Source organism: Carica papaya, chromosome 2 (assembly GCF_054855325.1).
Source record: "Carica papaya isolate Zhongbai chromosome 2, ASM5485532v1, whole genome shotgun sequence".
In the NCBI taxonomy this organism is placed as follows: domain Eukaryota; kingdom Viridiplantae; phylum Streptophyta; class Magnoliopsida; order Brassicales; family Caricaceae; genus Carica; species Carica papaya.
In genome coordinates, this window is record NC_142310.1 from 36,314,096 (window position 1) to 36,340,194 (window position 26,099).

The 26,099-nt window shown below is 30.6% G+C and overlaps 1 protein-coding gene across 1 annotated transcript; it reads right to left on the reverse strand.

Moving 5' to 3' along the window:
* Positions 1–20,209: 20,209 nt before the first annotated feature.
* LOC110813340 (transcription factor TCP9-like) lies at positions 20,210–20,569 on the reverse strand. Its single transcript, XM_022040426.2, has one exon. It carries the CDS (start codon positions 20,567–20,569, stop codon positions 20,210–20,212), a length of 360 nt encoding a protein of 119 aa, XP_021896118.2.
* Positions 20,570–26,099: the final 5,530 nt, after the last annotated feature.

The window sequence follows — 26,099 nt, forward strand, 5'->3', positions numbered from 1 at the left end:
TACCCATTTTTTCTAAAATTATTTTCAATTAAATTCTTAACCAATTTTTTCACCCTTTTTATTATCATTATTATTATTTTTATTAAATCAAATTAAAATAATATAAATTAAATTAAATTTAATTAATAAATAATTATATTTATAAAAAAAATAAATGTTGGGTGTTACAAAAATAACCAAGAGCAGAGCAAAATAATATACATATATATGTAGTTTATAGACCATAAGAAAGAATTCTTCCTGGGTTGAGTAATTTCTCTTGTATTTTATTTCTTTAGTAGATGAAAAGAATTAGAAAAGGTATATCTTATAAAAAGGTAACTAAATTAAAGTCATTAAATCCCCAAAGAAAATATTGGCCATTAAAAATATTAAAAAAAATTAATCCCTAACACATGCACAATAACACTAAAGTAAAAACATAAATAAAAAGATCACAAGTGTTTTACGTGATTTGACAATGTAATTACATCCATGGACAAGACCGACAAAAAGAATTCAACTATGTAATATGAGAGTATATCACTAATAGGTTAACAAACTTATTTATAAAAAAACTAACAGAGTCCTTCACAAATAAAAACTCTATATGATATACATTAAATATTTTTTAGGATAAATAGAAAGAAAATTCAAATAAATTATCCCCAAAATATAGATAAATATCGTTAAAATTTAAAACAAATCAACAAATCTTTCCCTTGGCTTGAATTTCTTCTATCATCAAAGCAACTAATCATCTTGTCGCACCGTCTTGCCAACATGCCCCCACTGGGACACTATTAAGTATTACATACTCCAGCTAAGTTTAGGCCGCACCTAAACTTGCTATCTGATCTCTGAACAAAGTGACATATGCCATCAAGTTCTTCACACACAACACTAATCATCCGACCAGCATCTGAACTACCTGATTTATGCAAATCAACTGGTCCCACAACTGACAAATTATATGCAACCAGATTCTCATACCTCTGTAGTTGTCTAATATGTCTTCTCTCTCTGCTTGTTATAATACTATATGGTTGTTATTGATCAGGTGCACTATCACCTTCTTCATTAAGATCATGTACTTCATTTTCTAGACTATTAGACTGAACTTCTAATTATGTTTGTTATCTGACATCGTGATATGATTCTGCTATTGTCTTTTTCTTCTGACTTTCTAATGAATCAGACTCATTAAATGTTATGTATATGCTGATAATTAACCCTGGAGACTTGGGATTACTACACCACAACCTGTAACCTTTTACTCCAGATGCATACCCTAGAAATATATACTTCTTTGCCCTTGGCTCAAGCTTACCATCTCTAACATGAGTATAAGCAGAACAATGAAACACTCTTAACTGACAGTAATCAGCATGTTACCCATACCATATCTCAAAAGAAGTCTTACTCTCAATAGCTGTGGATAGAGATCTATTAACTAAGAAACTATCAGTATGAATAGCTTCAGCCCAAAATTCATGTTCCACACCTGAATGAGACAACATACTTCGTGTCCTATCACAAAGCATCATATTCATGCATTTTGCAATACCATTATGTTGTAGTCTCCCAACACAAGTGCGGTGTCTCACTATACCTTCCATACTGTAGAAGTTATTAAACTCATGATTACAAAATTTTAACTCATTGTCAGTTGTAAGACACTTGATCTTCCTCTCTGTCTGCTTTTCAATCATGGTCTTCTATTTGATAAATGTTAAAAATGTATTTTCCTTCGATTTTAGAAAATACACCCATACATTCCTAAAGTAATCCTCAATTAATGTTATAAAGTACACCTGACACCACTCTTGTAGGAACCTCTGTATGGACCTTATAAGTCAGCATAAACATAATTCAACTTACCTCTAGTCTTGTGTATTGTCTTTTTGTTGAACTTCAAGTCTGGTCTATTTGATACACAGTGCTCACATAAACCCAAAGCTCATTCTTTATACCAATTCAACAAACTTTGCATGCTCAAAACAGATAATCGCTTGTCACTCATATGACCCAAATATAGATGCCACAATTGATTCTGATTACTGTTCTCTGATGCTACAACAACTTCTCCTGAAATTATATTTTTCTGAAGAACATACAATCTAGATTCTAAACTGTTTTTCATGAGTATCTTAGAGGCTTTACACACTTTAAGAGTACTATTATTTGTATAATATTTGTAACCCTGAGTCGTCAATGTAGAAAGAGAAATCAGATTCCTCTTCATCTAAGGAATATGCCAATACTCAATAGCCTTGATAATACCATCAAACATTCTTAATATGATATTACTAATCCCAGCTACAGATAATGAATTGTATCTCTCATATACACAGTACCACTCATCTGCTTGCAAGTAGTAAAGTAATGTCTATACGGATACATGTGGAATGTAGCATCAGAATCAAGAATCCAGGAGTTCTTTCTATTATTCGAATTCACAGATAGAATTACTATAACACTGTTGTTACCACTATCATCAGAATTATCTCTGTCGACTATATTAGTAGAACTCTCCTATTCTTTTCCTCTTTTCAGCATATGACAATCTCTCCTAAAGTGGCTATTCTCCCCACATTCAAAATGGTTTCTCTTTTTACCTATAGATTTTGATTTGCTCATTCTTTGTGTCCTTCTCCTACTTACCAAACCTTCCCCTTCTGTTCTATACTCAATACAGTTCTTTTGTAACTCTTTCAGTTTTAGTGCATTACTAATATCATCTAGTGAAATACTAATTTTTCATATAGTAGAGTATCAACAAAAGTCTCATAAGAAGATGGTAATGAACACAGAACAATCAATGCTTGGTCTTTATTTTCAATCTTTGTATCCATGTTATTTAGGTCCATAATTAAAGAATTAAACTCATCAAGGTGCTGTTTAATATACGTACCTTCACTCATTCTAAACAATTTTTTTTCCAGATAAAGGTGGTTCGTCAGTGATTTTACAGAGTACAAATCTTCTAATTTCTTCCACGCAATTGAAGTTGAAATTTTTTTAGCAATCTCTTGCAGAATATTATCATTGACACTCATAAAAATTGCACATAAGACTCTATCCTACATATTTGCTTTTTCTGACTCTCTCATACCCTCAAGATATTTTTCTTCAATTGCCCCCCACAAACCTTATAGTACCAGAGATGATCTCCTTCTAATCTTCCACAGACTGAAACTTGTACCACCATCAAACTTATCTATTTTATCCTTTTTGGATGTCATCTCGAATCCATAAACATTGCACCAAAAAACTAAATAGAGAAAAAAAATACTCACAGGGAATCACCACTACACAGAAAACCACCAAATGCAACCACCAAAACACAGCATGGGCCTTCACGAGCCTCCATACACTGTCGCGCACTGTCATACGCGTGGTCGTTGGAGATGTCACGCGCGGTCGTCGCTCGTCTTTTACTATCGTCGAAAAATACCAAAAAAGCATAGAAACATGCGGTTCAACAAATCCAGCACGAATTTAGTGAAAACGCGTCAAAAAACTATCGAGAACGCCGTAAAATATGCCTCGAGCGAACTGGGTGCCACCGCGCTCATTTGTCTTCTCCGATGCACGTTCTCCTTCTCCAACCCTGGTTTCATCCACAAACGGCTTCTTCTAGCTTCCCTCCGTCCGTCTGTCACGCACAACCACAGCTCCGGTAAGATCCCTAGCCTCTTTTCTTGTTTTTGGCCGAAATCGAAACCTTCTGCGGCTCTTTTTTCCTCCTTGCAAATCTGGCAAGCTTTTGGACACCTCTGTCAATCGCCACCGCCTATAGACCTTCTGGTTCTAACTCGCACGAGAAACCGGTTCTTCTTCTTTGAAAAACTACCACTCCTAATGCAGATTTGAGCTGATCCTCCGCCCGCGGTGGTTGTCGCCTTTGTTTGCCCTGTTTGATCTGATCTGTAAATCTGTATATACTCTCTCTCTAACACAACTCAAACCCAAGTTCTGATACCACTTGTTGGGAAAAATTAATCCCTAAAGCATATATACTCACACCAAAGTAAAAACATAAAGAAAAAGATCACAAGTATTTTACGTGGTTCGACAGTGTGCCTACATCCACGGACAAGACCAGTAAGAAAGAATTTCACTATATAATTTGAGAGTACATTACCAATAGGTTAACAAATCTATTTATAGAGAAACTAGTAGAGTTCTTCACAAATAAAAATTTTATAAGATATACATCAAATATTTTTCAAGATAAATACAAAAAAAAATCAAATAAATTATCTCCAAAATATAGATAAATATCGCTAAAATTCAAGACATATCAACAAAAAAATTATGTACATAAACTCTATACATAAATAAATATTCTCAAGTTCATTTTAAGAGTGTAATCACTCTTATGAATGAAACTAAGTTTCATTAATTAATTGTTATATTCTTTCTCAAAAAATTAAATGTTATGTTTGAGGTACTGCATACCCATGTATATAGATGTGTATATATTGATATAGATAGAGAGAGACATATGTGAATATACATATATCAATGGACATATGCACGATATACTCATTAAAATAGGTTTCATTAAAGCTTCTAATTAGCTATGAGATTATAAGCTTAGCTAACTTTTTAAACTTCTCTATTTCATAAGTTGATAAGTTTAGTATTTAACCAAGATTAATTAACAATATAAATTATTACCCATCTTGGCTAGTTCTTCCAAAAAAAAAAAAATCATGTTATATATATATATATATTCTATACCTATTTAACAGTTATAAATATCTAAAATATATATTGTCCAAATAATTTCCTCAACCTCAACCTCAACAAATACATTTTGTATTTTTTATTTTATTCTTTTAATGCACAAGAGGCTCATTACATAGTAAATTATATAACAAGCACAAGAGATTTCTCCATGTAATAAGTAGGTAAGTGACTCTTTATGAATCATGATCATGAAGAATAATAAGAATATATATATATATATATATTCTCTAGGTTAAATCATCAGAATTTTTACTTCTTTTAATGAAGATGTAAATTAGAATCAAGTTATAGGTTATATGTGTATTTGTTAAAAAATTGTAGTATTATTGATTTTGTTACTATCACTATGTTGTGCTACTTAATTAATTATTACAATATATAGATTTTTATTTAAAAATAATAACTCTAAGATATAGAAACTAAATATTCGAGAGCAATCAAATAGATTTTAGATTTGAGAATTTTCTTCCTATCTTTTTTGTTGTTGCTTTGTATATTAGATACTTGAAGGTGCACGAACAAAACAGACATAGCTTTTATCATTAGTACTATTTATTCTCTTAGGTGGATAGTTAATACTTTTAGTTTTTCTATAAAGATGCGGGGATTCGAGTCAACCTGCACATTATGATATTATTGATTGTGATTATTGTTAATATGTATATCACTTAAATAGTGAAATGTATGAATCTTTATTTAAAAAAATATTCCTTTAATGACTTTAAAATATGTAAAACATTCAACCAAATTCTAAATTTAAAGATTTTTTTTTCATCTTTTTAGCTGACGTGAGCATTTAACTAAATTCTAAATCTAAATTTTTTTTTTCATGTTCTTAAATTAGCTGTTGGGAGCATTTAAGCGTCCACATTTTGGGATTTTTTAAAATCTTTTTAGCTGTTGTAAATGTTCAACCAGATTCCAAATTTAAGGATATTTTTCCATCTTTTTTCAGTTGTCGTTTTGTATGTTTGAAGATATACACTAATGCTCGAGTATATACGAACGTTACGAATCTAACTCTTGTCGTTAGTACTTCTACACGCACGAGCTTAAAATGTTGTTTTTGTCTGTACATGAAAAATTCTCAACGGGTTATTAGTTTTCTAACTGTATATATTTCTTGTACAATATTATTTCTCTAATTTCTTTTATATTATTTTTTTATTATAAATCTTTATTCAAATGATAATATCATAATATTTTGTCAAAATTTTTGTTATAATATGACTATGAAGCATCAAGTGCTTCTTCCATTCTTAACTTAATCAATGGGTTACTTGAAGATATGTGTCAATTAGCACAAGATGAATTTAAATAAATAATTGCTAGATTTTTCTCTATATATGAATTTAAAGATTAATTAATAAATATAGGTTATATAATGAACATATATATATATAAATCATTGTGTTATACCCACAAGTTAACTACGTAGGCATAACTAATTAATTATTATTTCGAGATTAATTAATATTATATATAAATCAATAAATCCAAACTATAATTATTACAAGCATTAAATAAGACACCCCTCATACCCAAATCAGTTTACACTAATTAATTCACAACACTGAAATTAATAACTCTAAATTTAAAAAAAAAAACCAGTCTACTTAGCAATGGAGAGTGGGTGGTACATGGCTCATATATAAGATCTATGTATGTATACAGGTCTAGAAGTTTCCATGAGTTGAAATACGAAGTTCGGAAATGGGGGGAAAGAAAATTAAATTAACCCCGAAAAAAGCAGCAAGAGTTGCTGGTTTTCCTGATGACTGTGTCTGTCTAGGAGAGGAGGATGACGGAGGGTGGTGTTTCTTGTTTTCCTGTACCGCAAACCGATGCAACCTCTATTTCTTCAACAGAAAAGTTAGAAGAAAACAAATTGAGTTGGCGATTTCCGGATAACCATGAACCAGAAATGGCAGCACGTGGAACTGAAACAAATTAACTTAATTTCCTGGGAATTTCACAATGAAACTGAAACTCTTTTGACTGGAAATTGATTCCATTTTCTATGAAAAGTTGTTGGATCAGAAATGGGTTTTGTTCTTTTTTGATCTTCGTCTTCTTCTTCGTCTTCTTCTTCTTCTTCTTCTTTGTTTTCTGGGTTTTGATTCCATCTTACATAAAACCCTAAAATTCTGATGAAGATGAGTAGTGATATCTATATATATATATAATTGGGGGACACGGAGATTTGAAAATGGGGCTCTTATTCAATTTGTTTAAACTGAGTACATAAGAACTTTGGTTTAACATAGATCAAACCAAATATCTGTAGCAGATCCATCTAGACATTAAGCCCTAAAACCAGCAAACACAAACAAGGAACAAAAAGCAGTACAACTGCTGACATGAAAGTTGCAAACAGACAAAACACAAAACGAAGAACATAAACTAAAAAGACCCCATTGCTTCAGCTGTGTCCATCTCCCTTACCCACTTTCCCAATTACTTCTCAGCAGCTTCGAACATATCAATCCCATGGGTACCAGTGAAGTGATAGGGCAGATCGTAGCTCGCCATGAAATGATTGAACTCTGGGCTTGGCAGTAAAGGCACAGGCCTGTAAACCTGAAAGGCCGGAGGGTTAAAGGACGACCCGCCGGGGAAGAGTTCCACCACCGGGGACGGAGGAGGAGGAGGAGGAGGAGGAGCCGGAGAAACCCCATATCCTGTCCGTGCAATGATGGACGACTCAGATTGGTACAAGAGCCAGCGGATTGTATCGCCGTTGGTTTTGAAGCTGAGCTCTCGAGTGAGCTGGAAAACCCTGGCGGCGCAGTCTGCCGGAATCCGGACTCTCCGATCCCTGCCCTCCACCTTTGCATGGCGATCTTTGGTTTTTGGTTTTGGAAGGCCAGTGGGTTTTTTCGAAATCGGTTGATCAGCTCCATCGAGATTGGTTGCATTCATGTTCGAACTCATTGTAGATAGAGAGAAGCTCTGGGATTTTGAAGGTTAGGGTGAAGAACTTGGCTTCACAGGACCTCTATTTATAATGGCTGGGCTTGCATGGTTCTGTGCTTGAGGGGGAGAGAGAGAGAGAGAGAGAGAGATAGCTTTTTAATTTTATTTTTTTTCTATTTAAGACAAATTAATTGAAAATTTTGGTTTTCTATATTTTTTATTTTTAAAATAGCATTGCTATCCTACTCCCGTATAGTTTTAAATTTCTGATAGTTAGATTAAATAAATTAATATTCACCGTTCATTTTATTCAAAATCAACGATTATGATTTTACTTATAAAATCTGACGATTGTAGTTTTGAAGAATACAGTATATTGAACTACACTACAGAATTTTCTATAAGACAACTTTAGATGTAACGTCCGTTATAAAAAAAGTATATATCTATCTATAAATTATGACTGTTGGATTAAAATTATAACTTTATAATCCAACGGTTGATATTTTTCTTTAGATTTAAGAAAAATATCTATTTAAAAGGAAACTAAATATTTAGGCTTTATTGGTGTATTTATTTAGTTTAATAGGATGCCAAGATAAGGTTAGCATATTCTGGGTGTTTTAGTAATTTATGTCAAAAATGGTAAAATATCCTAGGTGGGTTATGTATAAGGATATATAAATCCTGGATATTTTACCATACTTGTCATATATATATATATATGGCATATATTAAATACATACATGGAATAATTTTCTTTCCTAAATAAACACCAAAGATTATCATTGTTTTCCAATTAACACACACATTAATATACAAGTGCATATTACATTACTGTGTACACATTATATTTTGAGATATACATCAGGTCATTTATGTGTGTATATATACCTACTATATACACATAATAAATTGAGATATACATCAGATAGGTCCTTCATGAGTGTGTATATCCATGTGGGAAAGGATAGATATATATTTCCAAAATACTCATATAATGTTGAATTGATCAAATAAGGAAGAGGAGTTAAAGTTACATATTTTCATGTTTATTACCCACAAGAATGTAATTTATGGTTCATGGAAAACAGAAATTAAATATGCATGCCTTTGTAATTGGTATGTGATATATGTCAATGGAAGTATTCCATATATACATACATACATGCATACATAGATACATACATATAGGTGAGCAATTGACTATTAGCAGTGATTAATTTTCCTCTTCAAATTAAATAAATTTCTAGTTCAGCTCCACCCATTTCAAATTAAATAATTGATATGTGATATATGTCAATGGAAGTATTATATATATATAAATACATATATATGTATATACGTTTGAGCAACTGATTATAACTACTAGTGATTAATTCTCTTCAAATTAATTAAATTTCTAGTTCAAATCCATCCCATTAAAGTATAAAAAATGTTAATCGTATCTATAGAAAGTATATTAATTTACATATATATATATATCTATATATATTATAATGGTGTAAATCCTGTTGAATACCAAAATGGGAACTAGACTGATCTATCTATTCATCATTAAGTGGCAAAATAGGCTTTAAAATTGGGCTTTAAAAAACAGCCCAAAATTTTTCAGAGTTTTACTCAAGGCCTGCTAGTAGACAATTCAATTCTTCTTCATTATCTACTGTGTTTCATATTAAAAAAGAAAGCAGCCATTGAAGAAGCTTCAGAAAAGTTCATTGAATCAGTACAAAGCTCAATGGGAAAAACAAGAAAGGATGAAATGAGTTATATTAATAAGCTCACATAGCAGGGTGTATAAGCTTCCAATTAATTGTCTCTAAGCTTAAGCTATTCGAAAAGCTGCTTCAAGTCTGCTTAATTCCATATAAGCTGCTCTAGTTCTAAGCCTAAGTTTTTTTTGTTTTGATACCAAATCTGCTCTGTTTTAAACATGATTCAATTCTCTCTAGCAAAATGGTTCAGTAAAACTATTCGCATCAGCTTTAAATTAGTGGGCTTATATATTTTACTGTGACAACTTGGTACGACTAAGCAAAGGTGCAGCTAGCATGTCTACATGCCTTGACAGTCAATATATAAGTAAATACATGTCACCAACCGAAAGTTTCTATTTGTATGGATCTAATTACTTAGTATGATCAGATGAAATGAACAAAAAATTAAAGGATGATAACATAGTGAATTCGATATAGATTTTATCAAACCCGAACTTAGGACTCGTCCCTATAAAAAATAAACTTGAATCCTCCCTAAATTGAATTTTTTTTTTTTTTCTGAATCATATCAAGTTTATGGGATATCCGACCCAAACGCGATCCGTCATTTATTATATTAATGTATATAATATTTATATTAATGTATATAATATTTATATCGTAAAAGATTAAAAATTTATTTATTAGTATATATTAATTATATTTATATAAGTATATTTATAGTGATAAAAAAACTAAAAATATATCTATACATAATGGATTAAGTTTTGACAAATTTTAGAAGATCAAAACCGAGTCCATATGAACTGTCATTCTTTTTTCGACAATTTGAACCTAATCTGACATGAACCCACAATTTAACAAAAAAATTATACTGAATTGGATTCCTATAAGTCAGATTAAATCGGTCTAATGCAAAATAACATTCTTTCGAATAATACTTCTATGGGTATAATTCTAATTGAGCTATACGAAAGAAAAAATATCTTATAGTAATTGTTTGAACTATTAATACAATTAGTTTTTCTTATAATAATATTACTCATGTGTGATTTTAGTTACACAAAAATAATTATTTTATCTACCACACAGATGAAAATGAGACGCATAGTTTTTCTATTTTATTTTATGTAGCTAAATACCTGGGACGTTTATCTCAACCACTGGCCGGAACCTTCTCACCATCGTTCCAAGATCTGAGCTGCTTGTGGGTTAGTGTAGTAGGAACTTTAAGCTTGAGGACTTACAGCTTCTTCGTCTGCCATCTACATTTTACTGGAGTGAATTTGATTAATCTTTCTGCTACTATGATCTTTTAAAAGTACTTGGTAGATGAAAAGATACTGCTATAGATGAAATGAATTTTGCCATTGAGTAATGAGGGATGCTCCTTTAGGCTTTTCTATGGAGTTGAATAGCACCCTTCTTGGGCATATTGTTGTATTCACCTTTAGTGCTGATTTTATTCCTTTCCAGCATTATGCAGCTGTTTCTTAACTAGCTGCGTTTGCTATCGTTCGTAGTACGATCTGTATTTTCCTTTATAAATGTTTTTGTAATGAAGACTTGCTATCTACTTAACAAAATCTTTTATCTTTCAAAAGGAAAATTAAATTGTGTTTTTCTTATGATTCCTTTCAAATATTTGTTTGTTTTGATCATAATTGTTCTGACTTTATTCGTAATAAATTATTAATTACTTATAAAAGAATAATCATTGAAGTGAAATTGTATCATCTCGTATTATTATCTTATCTTTTAAATTTAAAAAAAATGACATTATTTAATATATTTTTTTATAATACCTTTATTTGGTTAAAATAATATCATTTTGTTAATTGTATATAAATATATTACTCTAGTGCCAATAAGAGAGAAAACGCATTGACATAACACGCTTTCGTGATTTTCTTTTTCTTTTCTTTGTCTCTCCCTCTTCCTTCTTGACTTATAATTAGGGTTTTTCTCTCAGTCTCAGCTTTTTGGGATTTCAATTAGGTATGTATTCCTCTTGAATTGAGATTGATTTATATTCTATTTTTCTATATTTTAATATTAATTTGTTCATTCTTTGTTATAGATTATAATTTATATGTGGTTTTATGCGCCGATTACTTAATACTTTATCTATTATTTGCTTTCGATGATCGTTTTTAGGATCAGTGTTTTATGTAGATTATATTTTGTGCAAATCTCAAGATTATTATATGATATATCTACCTACTTGTAGATCTATGGTGATTTTCCCTAATTTTCAAATTGGTGATATTCTTTCATTGGTAATTTATTATTATTCCATTGATTTGTGATCTTCTCTAATTTTTAATCTGATGATATTTTTTTTCTAGTATTTATTATTATTCGACTGATTTTTATTCTTTAAATGGATTTTTTAAAAATAAGATTTTCGTAAATAATTAAAATCTATATAAAAACTATAACAATTGGGATTTGAGAAAAACTAACTATACTATTTGTAGAAAATCTCTTTATTGCCATGGTTAATAATTTTTGTGATATATATAAGAAAACATCATATAATTTTTGTGATATATATGGTTAAAAATTGGGATTTGATTGTTTCTCCATTCTTAATCTTTAAAATCTTCATTAAGGAATTTATTTTCTTAATTTTTCTCTTCTACAGTGGTCAAATATAAATATGATCTTTTTGATTGGTTTGTCTTCTTAATGTTGGATTTTAGATATCTTTTTCTTTGCAATTGTTTCAATGTGATATCCATCATTTTATATATATATATATATATATATATATTGAGTATCTATTTGATACCGATGAACCAAGAGTTGAATTCTAAATTTCTCAGCAATTAGTTAGGTGTGTACCATGTTTTGAACTAATAGCTTAATTTACTAATCGAGGTTTTATAATTTTGATTTCTTGTTTTTTTTTCTTGTATAGTCTTGTATCTTCTTTTTTGAAAGGTAAAAGATAAGCTTTATTAGAAAATATAAAAGAAACACAAACCATACCCTAGCTACTAGGAAGCAAACCAGAAAGACACTAAGTATACAACCTAGGCAATGAACATAGAGAACCAAAACTAGTAAGAGGCCAAAGCGGGTTCAAACAAACAGGTAATATCAACACTAGATACAGAAAAAACAAAGGAACAAGCCATAGAGAATGTTGATTGAAGAAGGTTATTTGTATTTAATTACAAAGTTTTTTTTTTTTCTCTCGTTATGTCTACGTTCATATAATTAGAATCCTTCTCTAAATTTTGGTTCCTAAACTATTGTTTGTGTTGGAAAAATGTATTATAACTCTTTTTGTTATTACAATTGATACACATATTGAGAACTAGTATATTGGTCTTGACATACATTGTAAATAATAGATGATAATTTATTATTCTTTGGATAATATTATTAGAGATTTTTGATCGGTTTTCTTTTTGCACGATGGCTGATAGAAGTGAACATCATGTTTTCTTTTAACTTTTTTTTTTTGTTTATTAACTTTATGATGACCGACAGGTTTATTTTCGCAAGAAGTTGAATTGATCGTTATAAAGTGTTTATTGAGGTTAAGACTTTTTGTAGATTTCTTCTTATAAGAATTTCTTACATATTCTTATTTTTTATGTTATTGTTGGTTTATCTAATTTATAATATACAAGAGAATTTTTAAAAATAAGATAATATTTTATATGTAATCTACAAAAATTTTATTTTGATTTAATATATTACTTTATTTTTGTTAGAAATATCAATAAATAGACCTATGTGATCAAACTGAGATACAAATGATATTTGAAATATACTTGATTGCTACGGGGTGATTGATCATATACATGTTTCATAATTTTCTTATAATAATGAAAAACTTAAAAGTGATGCTAGTTTTATGTTCGATTTAAATTAATTTAATTTTAATACAAGTGTAATTTATGAATTCTTCAAATGAGGAAAAGCACCCAATGACTTAGAAAATTTGAACAAGGAGTTGTATGCTGTGAAATATGAAGCCCATACTTGATGCTATAGAATTGATTGGGCAGTAATTTACATGATATATTTATTATTAGTTCTTTAATTCAATATACGGAGTATGAATTAATACTTTCAAGGATTGATTGAGGAACTTCAGAATAGTTCTGGCATTGGTCATGATTGAGGATTGAGGATTGATACTACACACGAGTGTCTCTGTGTGTGTGTGTGTGTGTGTATATGTATGTAAGGAAGTTCTCAATGTTTACACAAACATCAAACGGAGATATTCACTGATATTATAAGCACATACATACACCAACTGAAGGAGAGTACACATCAAAGGTACCTCTGTGTCTTACTGGTCATGATCCAAACTGTATAATGATCAAGACCCTGAGACAAACGATAACATGAAACACAAAACAAAGCAAATACATATAATAATCCAAACGAACATCTCAGAACAGGCGGCGACCATCCTCCTCCATCATCCCCACATTGTTGATCTCCACTGATCGGCCTCCGGAAGAGGGAGGATCAACAGAGCCGGGGGCAAACCCAGTGGCCGGAGCCACGGCAGGAGCAGCCCCAGATGGGGTTTGATTTGAAGCAAAAGAAACCGGCATGGCGAAGCGAGCGGCGAGACCCTGGCGGAGGAGCCACTCGACGGTCTGGCCGTGGGACTGGAGGCCGAGCTCGCCAGTCAGTCGAAAGATGCGATCAGCGCATTCAGCTGGGAGCGTGACAAAGTGGCCGCGGTCCTCCACCCTTGTGTGGCGGTCCCTGCGGCGGGAGTTGGTGGTTGTTCGGTTCGACATTGGCGGTGATTGTGGGGTCTAGGGTTTTCAGAGAAGCTTGAATTTGACTGGGGAAAAAGGAGAAGAGGGAGGTATGTATATAGTTCCATTTCACGTGCAAATGGGGTCCACTGGGCCCACGCAAATGCAGGAAAAGGAATATAAAAATAAATATATGTATATATATATAAATATATATATAAATGGCTTGGAATTTAATTTTCGGATTTTTTTCTTTTTTCTAGAGATGCATGTTTTTGAGATAGAGTTTGAACTAAATAGTACAGATCACGTGCTTGATGTGTATAACTTTCTTGAAAATTTATATATATATATATAAGTGGGTCCACTTGAATGTAAAAACAAAAATTACAAATTTTAAATTATAAAATTAATTTTAATTAGTAGTTTAATCTACAAATAATATATAATAATAAAATATTATTTATTCAAAATTAGTAAAATTTAGTGAGTAATTTGAGATAAAATATTAAATTTAATAAACTAATGAATTTATTATTAATGATATGTTAAAAATGATGAACCATAATGTAAAAATTCGAAACTTAAATAAAAATAAAGTCATAAATTAAATGTGAAAGCGAAATAATAGAGTTAGCATTTACATTCCTTACACAATAATTTAGAATACTCACTAGGGTTATGAAAATGTCTATTCTAAAAGAACAATAGAAATTAAAAAAATAAATCAAAAATAAATAACTGATCAATCATAAGACGATATTCACTAACTTTTGAAAGGAGTTCGGGTATAAACAATTCACAACCCTCTTGTTGATCGAGATCTGTATCTTCATATTCTTAATCTGAAATAGTTAATGAAAGGGTGAACTATACTATCATAGTAAAAATATCACACTAACCACAAATACGGAAAATTGAAGATTGATAAAAATCAGAAAAACAACTAATAAATTTCTTAATTTATGTAAATTCATTTACTATAAAAAAAGACATCTATTTCATATTTACGTAACAAATTTTTTTCAAAAAATAACCTATGAAAATTATATCCATTCACTTTTTATTATCACATATAAGATAATAAGAAACTATTACTTTTCATTTTTACCCGTTTATCGGTACCCTTGGGGTCCATAGGGATGCCCTCTTATTCGTGAACCTAATATCCAATTAAATAATTAACCGATCGTCTCTATATCTCGTCTGGTAATGGACGCCAAATATTTTACCTCTTCGATATTCCATTCGGTATGAGGGTGAACTATATATCTTAAACTTTACTGCTAAGGGGACTTTTCAGCCCCAACTGACTAATGTAACATTGACGGTAGAGTTCCCTATGTACTGGACCCGTCTGTCCTTTTTTGGGTACCCAGTAAGTCTTTTTTATATAGATTTTTATCAGAATAACAATCAATTACGCAATAACCATATATAATTTTATATTCACAGTTCACTTAAACAATAATATAGTTTTAACACAGGCAAATAACCAATGACTGAAATACAGACAAACAATGCAAGGGAAACAAATAACCAAATAAGCGAAAAGATCCTAAAAACCATCAATTCAGTTATGCATAGTATAATAATAAACAAATATATATAATATAGAAAAATAAATAGAAAATCGAAACAACTGTGAACTAACTGGTTTTGACTCCACTAGTTACTTGTAATTATTTTTAAGATTATCTAATTTTTCATAAAAATACATAATTATTAATTATTAAGCCTCAATTTATCGTAATGAATAAAAAGGTGAGGAATTCTTATTTGGATCAGTATTTAAGAATGTCGTGCTGCCTACTACGTTTCCTAACGGATACTGAATTTCTTGAATCATCCATGCATAATCCAAAATATTTGTCACGTACCTAAATATACCATAAAAATCCAAAATCGGTGTCGAAAACTCATTCCGACCAATTTTTGGGTTCCGGCATGGCAATGCCGCCGTATTATGGCGCCGGCTTTGCCGCCCACGATAGCGGTTCGTCTCGGCCAAACCATTTTTGGCCAATTTTAGAGTAGTTTTGTCTGTATTCCTGCAGAAAAACACGTCAAGGGCATCGGTTGGCCAGAAAATCGAACTCACCGGTAGGGGGGACCTCCAAGTGTGGCGGCTCTGCCGATTCTCCTTTGCGGCTGATGTTCTTTCTTCAATTAATCTACACATAAGAGAACGATGAACACAATGATCGAAAAATCACATGAAATAAAAATTGGGAAGTGGCTCATCGGAAAGGTTTTGGGGCTTTGATCGTGGCGACTCCGTCGAGCTTCGCCTACGATTTTCGGCTCACTCGCTGTCTATTTTGCTCCGATTTGGGTATCAGAGTGCTTGGAATCAAATTTCGAGCGGGTAGAAGAAATTTTTATCTCTTTTGGCGGTCGGCAGTGACTCTGGTGCAGCGGCGGTCGACTTCTTTCTCCAGCGTCTGGTTTTTCTTCTCTAGCGGGGGCTTGCGGCTAGGGTTTGGATTCCCATATGATGCAAGATATTTATATCCATCCTACTTTGATTTGGTCCACTAATCGCGATCGATCTCGTCTGTCCGATCGCACCTAAGGAGAAAATAAATTTGAACCGTCCATCGTAATTTGATCTTGATTGTCTGATCGCGTTTATAGGAGAAACAAATCCGAACCGTCCACACGTGCAATAGCAATCTTGGGTCGTTCGATCGCGGAGCACGCAGATCGCCTGTGTGGTATCCTCCGACATTAGCATGTCTTGCCACGCGACATGCTCCAGTTTGTTGGTGTTGCTGATTGGGCGGTCTTACATGACACAATTTTTTCTATTTGTACTCTAACTCTCAGTTTCTAATTTTTCTTTCAAAAACACAATCCGAATATAAATTTTTACTTTTTTTTTTTCCAAAATTATTTTCAATTTCATCCATAATCTATTTTTTCTATAAATTCAACAAAAATTAAAATTAATTAATTTAAAGATAATTTTTTTTATATATTTTAAAATGTCAAAATTAATTTCGAGTCAAATTTCAGACTCGGGTATTATACATAATCTTACAAAATTAATTATTTACTAAAAATATTATGAAAAATAAAATTAAATATTGAGTAAATCATGGCTTTCGATGTAAATATAAGTTTTGAGTAGGACAAAAGCAGTTGTATTTTTGTATATTAGCTATACTTTATTAATTTATTTATTTTTTCAGTTTTTGTTGGGAAGTGGAAAGTTCTAAACCGTTACTTACAAATTTTTTTTTACAATTTTATTTAACCCTTTTTTTTTAATTTTAAAGTTCTTTATTCTATAAAAAAAAAAATTTATATTTGAATCAGGTTGTATGTATACTCTTGTATTTTCATTAGTATATATACTTAATTAATAATTAATGTGTAAATTTTACTTAGAAAAAAAAATAGTAGTTTCATTTGGATCCATTAATGTTAATTTAGATAGTGATGTATAAGAAAAACTTTTAAGCATTGTTTTTTCTTTTTCCCTTAATCCAACTATAAATGTTCTAAGTTGATATACTAGAAAACTAGTTGAAATATCTTACTCAATGATAATCAATATGTGTGTATAACGATATGTATGCGTGATGTATATACACATTGCAGTACCTAATGTTCTGGGGAGTGTGTCAAGACACTAGAAGAACTGTAATTAGACATTGTATATATCTTAGGACATCACTAATTTTAAAATTCTTTGTTAGAGATTGATAATCTATATATTGAATATATGATCTTATGCACCGTTTACATAACTTCTTAGTTGTTATTTGATTTCAGTAATGGTTTTATATATATAGATATTGCTCCCCTACGGAGAACATAGAAAATGCATTTTTGTGCTTTTCTTTTTCTTTTCTCTGCCTCTTCCTATTCCTTCTTGACTTGTAATTAGGGTTTTTCTATCGTCATCCTCTTTTTGAGACTTCAATTAGGTATGTATTTCTCTTAAATTAAAATTAATTTATTTTCTATTTATCTAATTTTAAAGCTAATTTGTTCATTCTTTGTTAGGGATTGATAATCTATATATTAAATATATGATCTTATGCGCCGATTACATAACTTTTTAGTTATTATTTGATTCTAGTGATGGTATTATAGTCGATGTTTTATATAGATTATGATTTTGAGCGAATTTCAATATAATTGTATGATATATCTATCTGCGTGCACATCTACGGAGATCTTTCTTAACTATCAAAGTGATTGTATTTTTTACTAATAATTTATTATGATTCGATTAATTTTTACTTTCTTTACATATTTTTTATTTTTATAAAAAATTCATATATGATTAAAATCCATATGAACTATAAAAATTAGGATATGAGAAAAGTTAACAACCACTATTTGAAGAAAATCTCTTTATTGTCATGGTTAATAGTTTTTGTGATATATATATATAGATGTAATCAAAATTAGATGTGATTGTTTTTTTCATTCTTACTCTTTAAAATCTTCATTGAATCACCATTTTTCATTAAAGAATTTATTTTCTTAATTTTCTTTTTTACATTAGTCTGTTACAATTGCTTTAATGTCATATCCATCACATATATGTATTGAGTATCTATTTGATACTAGTGTACAAAGAGTTGAATTCTAAATTTTCCAACAATTAGATTTGTTTTAGAATAATATTTATCCTTATCCTTGAGTTCTTAAATTGATATTATCTTAGATTTCTACCATATTTTGAACTAATACCTTAATTTACAAATCTAAGGTTTTGTGAATTTTGATTTATTGTTTTATTTTTCTTTATGGTCTTTTTTTTTTTTTTTTGAATGGTAAAAGATAATCTTTATTGAAGAATATAGAAGAAACACAAACTCTACTCTTAGGTACTAGGAAGCATACCCAGAAGACACTAAGTATACAACATAGGCAATGGAAGATAGAGAAACAAAAGTAGTATGGGTCTTAATATGCTTTGTAAACAATAGATGTTATCATTTATTATTCTTTACATAATATTGTTGTTGTTAGAGATCCTTGATAGGTTTCCTTTTGTAGGGTGGCTGATGAGAGTGAAGATCATACTTTCTTTAATTCTTTTAATTTCTAATCTTTATGATAAGTTTTATGTTTGTTTTTTGCATGTAAATAGGACATATAATTCAATTCCACTATATTATTTTACTTATGGTAGGAAGTGTTAGTTTATTGCTTGGTCATAAACTTTACTTTCAAGTGATAATGGAGTAAATTCATTATGTGGGTTGGTAGTACCTTTTGATCTCTAGTATATATTTTTCCATGAGAGTCATTAATTGTGTGCATGTCTTGATGGAGAGGTTTTATGGAGAGACTCCTTTTTTGAATCATTGAATTTATCATTTATGGTGTTTTGTAAGTACTTATTTTTGTAAGTTATATTTAGTTTCAATTTTTATATAATATCCATTTGTTTAAATTATTTACGATATTCTTTTTATATATGTTTATATTTTCTTATAATAATAATTTTTTTTAAATGATTCTACTTTTATGTTTATTTTTATCATATTTATATTTAATATAAGTGTAATTTTATGTATTTTTTTATTTTATTATAATAATTTATCGAACAAAAAAATAATAAGATAATTTCAAAAGAATTGAACGAAAAACGTATGAGTTGAAGCACGAACCATTTGGATGTATATTACTAATCAATATTTGAAACTCCCGGCATACTATGATGCTATAGAATTGATTGGCCAGTAATTTACATAATATATTTATTGTTAGTTCTTTAATTCAATATACGGAGTATGAATTAATACTTTCAAGGATTGATTGAGGAACTTCAGAATAGTTCTGGCATTGGTCATGATTGAGGATTGAGGATTGATACTACACACGAGTGTCTCTGTGTGTGTGTGTGTGTGTGTATGTAAGGAAGTTCTCAATGTTTACACAAACATCAAACGGATATATTCACTGATATTATAAGCACATACATACACCAACTGAAGGAGAGTACACATCAAAGGTACCTCTGTGTCTTACTGGTCATGATCCAAACTGTATAATGATCAAGACCCTGAGACAAACGATAACATGAAACACAAAACAAAGCAAATACATATGATAATCCAAACGAACATCTCAGAAGAGGCGGCGACCATCCTCCTCCATCATCCCCCCATTGTTGATCTCCACTGATCGGCCTCCGGAAGAGGGAGAATCAACAGAGCCGGGGGCGAACCCAGTGGCCGGAGCCACGGCAGGAGCAGCCCCAGATGGGGTTTGATTTGAAGCAAAAGAAACCGGCATGGCGAAGCGAGCGGCGAGACCCTGGCGGAGGAGCCACTCGACGGTCTGGCCGTGGGACTGGAGGCCGAGCTCGCCAGTCAGTCGAAAGATGCGATCAGCGCATTCAGCTGGGAGCGTGACAAAGTGGCCGCGGTCCTCCACCCTTGTGTGGCGGTCCCGGCGGCGGGAGTTGGTGGTTGTTCGGTTCGACATTGGCGGTGATTGTGGGGTCTAGGGTTTTCAGAGAAGCTTGAATTTGACTGGGGAAAAAGAAGAAGGGGGAGGCATGTATATAGCTCCATTTCACGTGCAAATGGGGTCCACTGGGTCCACGCAAATGCAGGAAAAGGAATATAAAAATAAATATATGTATATATGTATAAATATATATATATATAAATAGCTTGGAATTTAATTATCGGATTTTTTTCTTTTTTCTAGAGATGCATGTTTTTGAGATAGAGTTTGAACTACATAGCTTGATGTGTATAAATTTCTTGAAAAATTATATATATATATATATATATAATTGGGTCCATTTCAGTGTAAAAACAAAAATTACAAATTTTTAAATTATAAAATTAATTTTTAAATTATGAAATATTGAGTAAATCATGGCTTTTGATGTAAATATAAGTTTTGAGTGGGACAAAAGCAGTTTTATTTTTGTATATTAGTTATATTTTATTAATTTATTTATTTTTTTCGGTTTTGTTTGGGAAGTGGAAAGTTCTAAACCGTTATAAATTTTTTTATAATTTTATATAATTCTTTTTTAATTTTAAAGTTGACACTTTATTTTATTTATTTAAAAATTTTATATTTAATTCAGATAGTATATTTTCGTATTTGTACCGTTAATAAATTATATTATGATTATTGTATATACTTAATTAATAAAATATATAAATTTTACTACAAACGCAAAAATAATAATTTTAAAATGTACAAATTTAGATCGCGATGGAGAAAAAAATTTGTAAACATGGTTCTTTTTGCAAGTAGAGTTGAATATAATACATTTTAAACGATTTGAGATTTAAGAATGAGGAACTAGTAATGGTACATTATAATAACGACGCAACGATTTATATAGCCAAGAATTCAATATTTTACGAGAGAATAAAAATACATAGATAAATTATCATCTAATGTGCGAGAAAATTCAACACGGGAGCAATGAGTGTCAAGTTGCCAATATTTTTCTCAAAGCCATTGTCAAGTAAGCTTTTGCCCTCACATATTACCAAGATGAAAGTAAAAAACATCTATTCTTCGTATAGTGAGAAATGGGAGTGTCGAGAGATGTTCACGTAGGATTGTAATGTGTGCATAACACGCAATAAAAGATAAAAAATAATTCAAACTGATATATTTATGATTAAAAATTATACTACATGTTAAATATTAAATTTAAAATATATATGATAATAAATACTCAAATTAAAATTGTTTGAAAATATGAATATTCTATGTGTATCTACACCGAAATTAATATTTATTATTCAACTATTTGATAAACAGAACGCACGAATAAATTAGTATTAAAATTTTCTCACAAAAACTTTAATAGAAAATTCTCCAATTTTTCTTTTTGGTGTTCGGCTATTTTTTCTAGTTCACCTATCCACCTTTTTCAAAAATCCTATATCATATATACATATATATATATATATATATATATATATATAGAGGTGGCATGGGTGAAGGAGTTCCCTTTGGACTCCTCACCGTGTAGACGTCCAAATTTATTTGGATTCATTCGTCTTTTTTTTTAACCCCTAAATATTTACATATATATATATATATATGTTTCTCATTTTTAATTATTATTATTTAATAAAATAATTTTATAAATCAATTTAATTTTAAATTAAATTTTATAATAATCTTAATTATTATAATAACTACACATATTATATTATTACACTAATAATATAATAACCCAAAAATATAAATATTAATTTTTTATTTCAAAAATAGAAAAATTAAATTTGTCTTCAATATTAATTATATCTTCCGTACTAGTAAAAAATATAATAATATTTTATTTAGACCAAAAATTTTATTTATTTAATTAAATTAAATTCTTTAATTTCATTATCAAATAATTAAAACAATTAATCTATTTAGTAAAAGTCAGAATATTCGTTACTGGCGACTCCATAAGTTCAACACTAAATCGGTAGCAAATTGGTCAAATCAATTTACTAATTAAGGTAACCAGTCTAGCAACACTTTTCAACGACCAGATAACATAAAATGTACAATTACTCTCAAGAACCTGCTAAAGAAATATTAATACATGGGCTTGAGATTTGGCCCGAAATTAATTTTAAAAAATAAAAATAAAAATAAATATATAAAAATATAATTTTTAAATTTATAAATTTTTATTTAATGTAAAATTAGGGGAAAAAAATAGGTAGATGATGAAATTGAAAATAATTTTGAAAAAAATGGGTGAAAATTTGATTTTTGAGGATATTGTTGAAAGAAAAATTAGAAACTTGGGGTGAAAACACAATTAAAGAAAATTACGCCACGTAGGACGGCCCAGTCAATAGCCCTAATGAACCGGAGCACGCAGCGATCCATTCTCAGGTGCGATCGGACGGTCGCGATTAAACGCGATGAATGGTTCAGATTTGTTTCCTTTTTAAACGCGATCGTAGGGTACAGATTAAATCACGATGAATGGTTCAGATTCATTTTTTTTTTTAAACGCGAGCAGATGGTCGAGATTAAATATGATGAATGACATAGATTTAAGAGAGACGAGTATAAATATTTCACTTCACACCGAGCCCTAGCCCTAGCCGCCAGCCCCTCGCCAGAGAAGAAGAACCAGTCACTAGATAAGGGAACCGACTGCCACCCACTGCCGTGCCGGAGCCACCTCTGACTGCCAAAAAATGTAAAAATTCTCTAATTTGCTCAAAATTTAATTTTGAACACCCCCATGGCCAAATCAGAGTAAAAGGACTGGCGGATAAACCAGAAACCGCGGGTAAAGCCCGGCGGTGCCGCTGCAGAAAAAACTAAAAATCGCCATCGATGTGCCCATTCCCGATTCCCATTTCATGTGATTTTGCCACCATTGTATTCACCATTCTGTTTACTACAAGTTGATCGAAGAAAAATGTCCACCGCGAAGATGAACCGGTGGAGCCACTGCACCGAAAAATTCTATCGCTGGTAAGTTTTTATTTTTCAACTTTTGTCTGCCAATCAGGACCCCCTAATGTATTTTCTCGCAGGGATGGGTATAAAACCGATAGAAACCGGCTAAAACTAGCTAAAAACGGCCAGTCCGAGACAAACCACTGCTGCGGGCGGTGGTGCCGATGCTGGAGCACGGCACCGCCATGCCGAAATTCTGAAATTGACTGAAAAAGATTTTTACACCAATTTTAGATTTTTGATGTATTTTTAGGTACATGAAACGTGTTTTAATCTCTGCAGAAAAATTTAGAAAACCCGGAGACTGCTAGTAGGCACAGCTGAAAACTTAGCATTTCATACACCAATTCGGATAAGAATCCCTCACCCTATTCCATGTTATGGAATTGAAGTCCAATTATAAATAATAAGTTATTTTGCATAATTTAAAAAATTTTGATAATTAATTATAGGTTGCTAATAGAACTGGAACTAGTTATTTATTACTGTTTGTCCTGTTTTAACTGATTGTTTGATCTTACAGTTTTAAATGAATAATAATACACTAGAATTGGTAAGATGATTCAGTTGTATTTTCTTGATGTATGCATTGCTTGTCTTGCATGATTTACAGTTAAATTGTGAAACTAAAAATTCAATGTAAATAAAAATTGTTTGATTATGTGAATGAATTAATGGTAGCCTTACTTGATATCCTGGAAGATGGTGAACGGGCCGGGCACATAGAGAACCCTACCCTGAACGTTGCCTCATACCAGACGGGATATCGATGATTGATATTTTGGTACTCATACAAGACGGGATATGGGGACGACATGTTTCTCTCTCATACTGGATGGAGTATTAAGGGATGATATTTTTGGTGCTCATACCGGACAGGATATGGGGACAACTGGTTAGTTGAAAATATTGAATAAGGGTTCATGTATAGTGGGGACATCCCTATAAACCCCCATGGATACCAATAGGCAAATAAAAATGAAAAATTGTTATTCTTACTTACTTGAATATGAGATTATGATGTTGTTGAGCTATTGTTCCTATAGATCAATTTTGAAAATTTCACTACAGTAAGTATATAATAAATAATTTTATTTATGATAAATGAATTTACTTAAATTAAGAACTCTATTAATTATTTTTATAATTTATACCAACTTTCATTTCTGTATTGGTGAGTAGCGTGATATTCTTACTGTGCTAGTATAACTCCCTCTTTCATTAACCATTTTATATCAAGAGAACCAAGATCCAGATCCTGATCCATGAGGGAGTTGTGAATAGGATGTCCAGTTGTTTACTTTCTATTTATTCTTTGATTTTTTGTTTGTTCTTTTAGAAGGGTCATTCTCGTAACCCTATTGGATATTCTAAATTATTATGTAAGGAATGTAAATCCTAACTCTATTATTTCGCTTCCGCATTCAATTTATAATTTATTTTCTTTTAAAATTTTGGGTTGTTACAATTTCATTCTATCATTATTGCTGCAGGTTAACTCTAAGATATGGTTTAACTGTCAATTCCCAATAGGTAACCGACTATGTTTTATGTCAATTATAATTTACTAATGCATGACATAAGAAACTTTTTTTTTCCTTCATTTAATTACCTTGGCTAAAGTTTTAATTTAGTCGTTATAATAAATGACAATATAGAAGTTAAACTTTTACCAAAGTTGACAGATTTTGTCTTGATCAATCATTAATTCTATAAGTATTTAATCACACACAATATCCTTTCAACTACAGTTCTATGATTATAGGTGTGCAGAATCAAAGTATAATAAATGATTTGTCAATTACTATGATGATCTCAAGTCTAAGAAAATTTTTACATCTCATCAAAATAAAAAAATACTTTATTGATAGTTTAAAGTAATATTAACCATTAGAAATTCTCAATTGGGTCAGTTCAATGATCATATCTCTATATGCATCATCTATATATATGATTTAGTTAATGAGATCAACTAATCTTTATTTTATAGAGACTATCACATATATATTAGTCTTACCGGACTATTAATATCCTATTTTGATGATCCAACAACTAAGAATATTTTAAATTAAATCATAAAAGATTTTATTCTCATTATCAAGATCATCATCTTAGTGTAAAACCTACAAAATTTAACTAAGAACTTTAAAACATAAATTAAACGATAAGATAATAAGTATGATAATAAAATGCTATTGCCAAATAATAATTTATTCAATATATTATACGAATAATTAGATCGTGGGCATAATACTTATATCCCCAACAGTTTACCCCAACTCTATTTGTAATACCCAGGCTCGATATTTTGTCTGGGATTAATTTTAAAGCTTTAAAAAAATGTATAAAAATATAATTTTTAAATTTATAAATTTTGTTTACTATAAAATTAGAAAAAAATAGGTTGATGATGAAATTGAAAATAATTTTAGGAAAAATGGGTGAAAATTTGAATTGAAATGATATTTTTGAAAGAAAAATCAGAATTAAGGATGAAAATCAGAATTAAGGATGAAAACGCAATTAAAGAAAATTACGTCACGTATGACCGTCAAGTCAG

Bases quoted from the DNA above. Each gene is read 5' to 3' on its own strand.
- LOC110813340 (XM_022040426.2), bottom strand. From the start codon at position 20,569: ATGTCGAACCGAACAACCACCAACTCCCGCCGCCGGGACCGCCACACA.